At 60.4% G+C, this 8,645-nt stretch overlaps 1 protein-coding gene across 6 annotated transcripts in view; it reads left to right on the forward strand.

Annotated features, from left to right (window-relative positions):
* FARS2 (phenylalanyl-tRNA synthetase 2, mitochondrial) overlaps nucleotides 1-7,371 on the forward strand; it is a 289,442-nt gene extending 282,071 nt beyond the window's left edge. For all 6 annotated transcript variants that reach the window (XM_043450463.1, XM_043450461.1, XM_043450460.1 and 3 more), the window contains one exon: nucleotides 7,092-7,371. In XM_043450463.1, the coding sequence (XP_043306398.1) occupies nucleotides 7,092-7,262 (171 nt within the window). In that variant the 3' untranslated portion in view covers nucleotides 7,263-7,371. The remainder of the gene's footprint in view (nucleotides 1-7,091) is intronic.
* Nucleotides 7,372-8,645: the final 1,274 nt, after the last annotated feature.

Raw genomic sequence — 8,645 nt, forward strand, 5'->3', positions numbered from 1 at the left:
GTATTATCGTCATTCGGTCCTTCGAAAACCCCATGAGCCTGTGATCTGCATCTTAGAGTGAGAGCCTGGGTCAGCAATGAGGAACTGGCCTGAGATCTGAGACTGGGGGAGCAGTAGGGCTGGGCCGAGCTGCCCCCGTCTGTCTCCCCACGAGAGAGGCTTTTAGGAAATTTCCCCAGAGCAGTTGTTTTCATCAGAACGTGCAGTGGAGACTGGGAACTCCGGCCCCCACCCAGAAGGCCAGGGCAGAGTCTGCTCCTCCCAGCCTAGTGGCGTGAGACAGCCCCCGCAAAGATGCAGGGAAGTTTCCAGGATCCATGAGAATAAAGTGGGTGGGGAGTGGGGGGCGCTGACGCCTCCCTGAGGACTTGACAAGTATCTGATGTGAAGCATCTACCTTGCCGGCAAAGCCTGCGTCTCCGAGGACCTCTTCAGCTGCCGGCGTGTGGGGAGCCAGGGAACCGGGGGTGCTGGGGCCCAGGGTGGGGACCGCTCTGGAAGCGAGCCTCTCTCCCAGCTTCCCCCCAACCTCCGTCAGAGCCTGGAGCGGAGTTTCATTCCCCAGGCGGTGGCTGTCAGAAGAACCATCTGGCTGGTTTCTGGTGAATGACTCCAAGAAATCCCTGTGGGAGGAAATTGCTGCTGCAGAGGCCACGCGAGGCAGTGGTGTCCACATGCGAACATGGAGGTGTGCTCAGAGTGGCCCCCGGGAGTGGCAGGCCAGACCGTCTGAGCCTGAGACGTGAGCGACACGCAGAGCGTGTGATGCAGGGAGGGGTGGCAGACAGCTGTGGACGGGGGCCCAGGACGGCCCGGGGGGTCTGCTCTGACCCAAGACCCACCTCCTGCAGGACGTCCCCCTTGGCCGGCCCGCCCGGCTCTCACCCACCCCCATAATGCCAGCTGCTGCCCCTGGCTTCCACCACCAGTGCCCCCAGGGTGGCTGCACCCCAGCTCTGCCCTTCCCTGAAGCCCCTCAGGTGGGCGCCCCCTTCTCCTTCGTCCACGCGGGTTCAGCAGAGGCTTGGCCTGGCCGGCTCGTTCCCCCCAGGACCTCCGCTGTTGCCCACACTGTCACTTCAGACGCAGAGCCGGGGTAGCTGGCCATCGCTCGATCCAGCCTGTCCCCGGGAAGTCGCACGGCCAGGGCTGGGGCCCAGGTGCTTTCTCGCATTAAACCCATGAAACCTCTGTCCTCGGAAAGCCCAGAGCAGTTCATTAAGAGCCAGGCACACAGTCCCTGGACCTGAGGTCTTGTGACCGGGATTTCATTTCTCCTCTCCCCTTTGGCTTTTTTAATATAGTGAAGGTCGGGGAGGGGGAGGGCGTTGTGGGTTGCTTCATGTGCAGAGCACTTGTTTAAATCGTGTCCAGTTTTGAGCAGTAATTCTTGTCTCTCCCTGACTCCCAGCGCACACCTCTCCAGCTTTCCCAGCTGGGCCCCCGGGGCGTTCATGCCCCATCCCCTCCCCATAAGCCCTTCTCTCCCCATCAGTAGCACGAGTCGGGGGTGGGGCAGACCGCCCGGGGCCATCGGGGTCTCATCTGCATTTGCGGGTCCCACAGTATCAGTACTAGCCCAGGGGGCACATGTCACCATCACTCCGCAGACTGGAACCGCATCACATGGACCACAGGGGTCAGGGGAGGGAGTGGAAGCAGGGCTCCAGCTGCAGGTCCAGCTACTTTTCTCCGCCTCAGGCCCTGTCCCCTCCCTGATCCCCTTCCCACCACACTGTTCCCTCTCCTGAGCCTCCCGGTGGGGCGAGGGGTCTGCGGTGTGGCCGTCAGGCTGGGCTTTGGCGTCACTCAAGCCAGGAGTGAGTCTGGGGCCGCACTGCCTCTTACTCCGAGAACCACACCTGCCCCGGGCCAGCTCATCACCTCTGGGAGCAGCCCTGCAGGGGGAGGTGTCCGTGCGCCCTGTGTGTGTGCTGACCCATTCTGGGTGGCGTCCAGAGAACTGAAGGAGCTGCCCTCCTCACTGACGGACAAGCAGACATTTCATCTGTCATCTGCATCCCAGGACGGACTTGACCTCGAGTCTGGAGCCTGTGTGGGCGGCTGGGTCACCCCCATGGTGGGTGGTGGAGGTGGTCTGCCCCACCGTCCCTCCCGTCCAGGGAAGCCTGGTGACCCAGTTCCTCAGAGTCCGCCTCCAGCACAGTCACCTGGAGAGCAGCCGTGAGCTTCACGGTACCTTCTCTCCACTGACGTATAGTTGATTTACAACATGACACTAGTTTCGGGTGTACATCACAGCAATTCAGTATTTCTTGTAGAGCGTACTTCATACAAAGTGATTATAAAATATTGGCTGTGTTCCCTGTACTGTACATTCCAGCCTCACCACTTATTTATTTTATGTCCATCAGTCTGCTCCTTTTCATCCCCCATCCCTGTTTTTCCCTCCCCCACCTCCTCTTCTCTGGTAGTGACTAGTTTGTTCTCTGAGAGCCTCTGTTCTCTGGGGTGCACACCCAGGAGTGGTGTACACAGGGTAGCTTTGTGTACCCGGCCCACGTGGTAGCTCTGTGTACCCAGGTCACGTGGTAGATCCGTGTACCCGGCCCACGTGGTCGCTCTGTGTACCCGGCCCACGTGGTCGCTCTGTGTACCCGGCCCACAGGGTAGCTCTGTGTACCCGGCCCACAGGGTAGCTCTGTGTACCCGGCCCACGTGGCAGCTCTGTGTACCCGGGTCACGTGGCAGCTCTGTGTACCCGGGTCACGTGGCAGCTCTGGGTACCCGGGTCACGTGGCAGCTCTGGGTACCCGGGTCACGTGGCCGCTCTGGGTACCCGGGTCACGTGGCAGCTCTGGGTACCCGGGTCACGTGGCAGCTCTGGGTACCCGGCCCACGTGGTAGCTCTATTTAACTTGCTGAGGAGACACTGCCCTGCTGCACATCCTTGCCTGGTCTCGCTTCTACCCCTGACTCACTGTGTGGATGTGGCCCCTACTTGTGCCCTCTCTGCCTCCTGGGCTGTGTGTCGGGACAGTGGTGTGGTCTCTCGGGCGGGGCTGTGGGGGCCGCGATGCTGACGTGGGTGTAATGGGCTGAGAGCAGTGCCTGGTGCATGAGAGGCACTGCTTCCGTGTCTGGTGCTTTTTTCTGTGATGGGGGAGCCGTGGCAGATGAAAGACTGGGGAGCTTTCGAGCTAAAAGAGGCCACAGTAAGAGGATGAAGAAGAATCAGAGAGGCCCTCTCCAGACCTTTGGGGATGGCCCTTCCAGGCGTCCCTCCCGTCTGGGGACTCCATCGTCTTACCAGCTCCACGTGGAGCTGTGCAGACCCTTCAGCTCTGTGGTCTTTGTGGCTGGACCACTCCTCAGGGGTGGGAGATTTGGTCCTGCACTCAGACCAGGGCCCAGGTTTCCCAGCTAGTAAGAGGAAGACCAGGTATGTCCACCGTCTGAAAGCTCCAAATACAAGTTTCTAGGAAACAGTGTCTCACCAGTGACGCTAGGAAAAGGCAAACCTGGTTGCTTTTCAGTCGAATCGACTGAATTATCGCCAACTATTCTGCCAAATACTGTTTCTCTCAATTTTTAAAATTAATCCATATGTTCATGATTCATTACACCCAGCTCATCACAGTGTTTTATAAAAGCTATTTGAATCCCAAGATTCCTTACAGGGGTCTTCTCAGAAGCACTCAGGAGCAAGGAGATAAAACTTTTCCCACTTATCTTTGGTTGGGAATCTCAGCCCGGCGAGTCTACGTTCCAGCTCTTCAGCTGAAAGACAGAGACCTGCGTGAACCCTGGGAAAAATGTAATAACAGTGTCCTAAGGACACTTCCATCTCGCGCTCATGAATCTTGAGAGTTTCCGGGCCCCAGCGCCTTCTGCCTGCATCTCCTGGTGGTTGGGAAAGGTCGTTGGAGTTTGCACTGTTGCTCCATCGATGGAGGAGACGCTGGGAGTCAGGACATGTGTTGTAGCCTGGAATCTAGGCACCAGCTCGAGGCCTCCAGGCTTGCGGGGCCTGTGTGATCGGGGAGGGAGGGGCATCCACCTCCCTGCAGGAGACTGTCCTCCGACCACACCGGATCCCCGTCTGCTAACAGCCTGGGCCCAGGTCCCGTCGCCATGCCTATTCTAGTAAACATTTGCAGCCCACAGTTCCTCTGCCCTTTTTCTCCTCCTTAACTAACCAACCCTCCCCTAGTCCCCTCCGTGTCTCAGAACCCTGGGCCCGGCAGCACCCCTGCCTGCTGAGGTCAGGATAGGGGAAGAGCACCCTTCTTCTCTGGGGGCAGGGGGGCAGGTCTCCCAGCGGCCACGGGGGGCTGTCCAGCGGGGCCCAGCTGGGCTCTGCCTCTGCAGGGACGTGGCTGCTCGGAGACCCAGGCAGGTCAGGCCTTGCCCCTCCAGCCCCACCACGAGGCCACTGCGAGGGAGCCTCCTGCAGCCGGCACACAGCCTCTGCATCAGGCGCCATGGCCTGGGGTCCCCCAAGGGCTCCACAGAGGCTTTCCTTCCCGGAACCAGGAAGCACAAGGGAGACGAGGCTCCTGCAGCCCGAGAGCTTGGGGTACCCTGTGTTGACCCTCCATCCCCTCTGCTGTCCCCTCGGGATGCTGGCAGCATCGCCTCCATCACCATTAGAGGCAGCGGTGGGAGGAGGGAGAAGAACTCGGGCAGGGAGACCCAGCAGGCAGGGCGAGGCTGGCCTGCCCCCACAAGGCCTGAATGCAGACGGCCGCCCCAGGGTCTGGTGATTGTACAGGCGTTCATTCAGCAGCTTTTATGCAGCGCCTGCTGTATGCCAGACACTGCTCTGGGCGCCAGAAGAGCAGAGTGTGCAGCCCGCCAGGAGCTCACGGCGTCAGCACAGGCCCGCCTGTGGCCCACAGGCCGAGTCTCTCCTTCTGGTAGGACGGCTTTAGTGAGACGTGATTCAGACATCATACACCCATTTAAAGTGTTCAGCTTAGCGGTTTTTATAATATTCACCACCATCTCACTCCAGACATTCCATTGCCCTCAACAGATACCCGGACCCCCTTAGCAGTCAGTCCATTGCCCAGCTGCACCCCCCAGCCCGGGGTTGTCAGGAATCTGCTTTCTGTCCATGTGGACTTACCTGTTCTGGACATTTCATTAGCTGGAATCATATAAGGTGTGACTTTCCGTGCCTGGCGTCTCTCACGAAAGCCCGGTGTTCAGGGTTCGTCTGGCTCGTAGCGCTAGAACACCCTTTCTCTTCATGGCTACATAATACTCCACACAGAGGTAGAGTGCTTATCCACCCACCAGGTGAAGGACACCTGGGTCGCTTCCAGTTTTTGGCTGGCGTGACTGATGCTGCTCTGAACACTCACATGCAGGTTCGTGTGTGGACGCGTGCCTTTGTTTCTCTTGAGCGTATACCCAGGGAGGAATCACTGGGCCGTAGGGTGACGGTGCGTTTCAGTGATTGAAGAACCGTCGATGTGTGACCCTCAGGTTCCTCCAGCTCTTTGCCCAGCGGGCGCACCACTTGACGTCCCCACCAGCCAGAGGGTGTGGCGTGGTCACCCCACCAGAGGCCCTTGGCTCAAGGGTCTGGGCCGAGGGCACGTGGCATGTGGTGTCAGGCTGACGTCCCCGGGCCCTGCCCAGGACCACTCGTTGCTCCAGCTTCGTCACCTGCGGCGGGGGCGGCAGGGCTGGCTCGGCCGGGGCTGGAGAGGAGGGGTTTGGTAGCTTAGCTTCAGGAGAGAGACGGAGGTGCCCGGGGCAGGGGGAGGCCCAGGCCTGCCAGCTGGTGCCCAGGCCTCCGTGCTGAGGTGTTAGGGTCAGACCAGAGGAGGAGTCAGACCAGGGGACCCGGCGGTTGGGGTTCCTGGCACCAGCACCTGCCTGGGAGTCTATTAAGGGACGGCCAGCTCTCGCGGGGGCCGTGGGCTCCGTGTCACCCGTTGGCAGTCCGGCGTCATCCTCGGCGCTCACTGCTGCTCCCTCGGGTGACACACCTGCCCACATTCACACACCTGCCTGTACTCACACACCTGCCCACACTCACGCCTGCCCACACTCACACACCTGCCCGTGTCCACCACACCTGCCCACACTCACGCCTGCCTGCACTCACACACTCACACCTGCCCACACTCACACCTGCCCACACTCACACCTGCCTGCACCCACACACTCACACACCTGTCCACACTCACACCTGCCTGTGTCTACCACACCTGCCCACACTCACACCTGCCTGCACCCACACACTCACACACCTGTCCACACTCACACCTGCCTGTGTCTACCACACCTGCCCACACTCACACCTGCCTGCACCCACACACTCCCACACCTGCCCACACTCACACCTGCCCACACTCATACACTTGCCTGTACTCACACACCTGCCCGCACTCACATACCTGCCCACACTCACACACACACACCTGCCCACACTCACACACCTGCCCACACTCACACACCTGCCCACACTCACACCTGCCTGTGTCTACCACACCTGCCCGCACCCACACACTCACACACCTGCCCACACTCACACCTGCCTGCACCCACACACTCACACACCTGTCCACACTCACACCTGCCTGTGTCTACCACACCTGCCCACACTCACACCTGCCTGCACCCACATACTCACACACCTGCCCACACTCACGCCTGCCCGCACTCACACACCTGCCCTCACTCACGCCTGCCTGCACTCACACACTCACACATCTGCTTGTACTCACACACCTGCTAGTGTCCACACCTGCCCACATTCACACACCTGCCCACACTCACACACCTGCCCACATTCACACCTGCCCACACTCATACACTTGCCTGTACTCACACACCTGCCTGCACTCACATACCTGCCCACACTCACACCTGCCTGTGTCTACCACATCTGCCCACACTCACACCTGCCTGCACCCACACACTCACACACCTGCCCACACTCACACCCACCCGCACTCACACCTGCCCACACACACTCACACATCTGCTCACACTCACACCTGCCTGCACCCACACACTCACACACCTGCCCGCACTCACACACCTGCCCACACTCACACCTGCCCACATTCACACCTGCCCGCACTCACCTGCCTTTCTCTCCCGCCCCCCAGGACACACAGGACCAGCCACTGCTACCGCATCACCTACCGCCACATGGAGCGCACGCTGTCGCAGAGAGAGGTTGGGGGCATCCACCAGGCCGTGCAGGAGGCGGCCGTGCGGCAGCTGGGCGTCGAGGGCAGGTTTTGAGGCCCCGCTTCCCGGGGCTCCAGGGTTGCTGAGTGAAGGAGAGAAGGATCCCGTCTGTGGACTGAGGCGTCCGTCATCCTGCAATAAACCGGTCGGTTCCAGGACTCTCAGAAAATAAAGGATTGCTTTCGAGATCCTGTGGACAGGACGTTTGTCTTTTATTTGGGAGAAACGGGGGAGGCACAGTAATGGGAGAGCGACCTTCCACTCCTTTTAGAAACGCTTTGCTGTGGACGCTCGGGGCGCTTAATCGGTCCCTGGATTCCACTAAAGTGTAAACACCAGACATGATTTCTTGCCCGACCGGCTCTTCCCACCCTGGAATGAGTGAAGCCACACCGAGGGATGGACTGCAGACCCCGGAAGCTTTCCTGCATCGGCTCCCAGCCCATCTCCCTCCTTCTGTTCTGCAAAGGGCAGGAGCTCGGGCTGTGGAGGAGATGCCAGGCTAGCATCCCCAGCAGACAGGATTGTCTTTCCTTTTCACGGGCAGGGCTTGGACCCCAGCCTCTGGCCCCAGGGCCTGGGTGGAGTTGCCTCCTGTCCCCTGGGGGGCGACGGAGCCTTGGCCGCAGTGCTGGGAGGCCCGTGACCTGGTGGTACCCGTCCTGGAAGCCAGGGAGCTTTTCTTTCCTGACCGGTGGCCTCTGCTTCCGAGACGACCATTATGGGGGACTGTGGGGCTTTGACGTCTCCCCGTTTCCATGCCCGGCGCTTCTGTAGTCTGCCTGCCCCACTCCTGACCAGTTTTCTAATCAGATTCCCTCCCCAGCGTGATGCTGAAGGCTGATGGAGGGCCGCATGCGCCGGGATAAATATCTGATGAGCGCACCCGTTAGCAGCTGGCGGCGGGGCGGGCAGGCGCTCCAGCGGGAGGCACGGTCCCCGTGTCATTTTGCCCTGTTATCCAGGGGGCACCTCCCACAGACTTCGAAGGGAATCCAGTGCAGGCTGCACCCCAGCCCGGCCGAGCTGTGGGCCAGGGCCCAGGAGTGGACGCGGGCAGTGCCCCGTGGGACTGGTGACCTTTCCTCCGGGGGTCTTTGCTTGCAGACATTCCTGACCCGACCTGGGATCCCTGTGAGCCCCCAAACCAGTTAGGCGTTCATGGAAATGCTCCCCGTGAATCAGCTGAGGGGTAATGCTCACAAAACATGGCGCTGCTCATTGGCCAACCACCCGAGCTCAGAGATGTCTGGGGCCAGGCACTGCGCGAGGGCAGGGAGGGCTGACGTTCGGGCGCCGGTGGGGCGGTCTTACAGAGGGCTTTCCTGAACGTTCTTCTCAACACTCGATGAGATGTAGGCAGCCCTCTCGTGAGGGGCCTTAACCAGGACCATGCCAGGCAAGGGGAGGCCTCACCCGAGCCTGCTGCCCCCAGATTCAGAACCTGCGGCTAAACGGGGTGCCAGGTC

Source organism: Cervus canadensis, chromosome 28, assembly GCF_019320065.1.
Source record: "Cervus canadensis isolate Bull #8, Minnesota chromosome 28, ASM1932006v1, whole genome shotgun sequence".
Classification (NCBI taxonomy): Eukaryota; Metazoa; Chordata; class Mammalia; order Artiodactyla; family Cervidae; genus Cervus; species Cervus canadensis.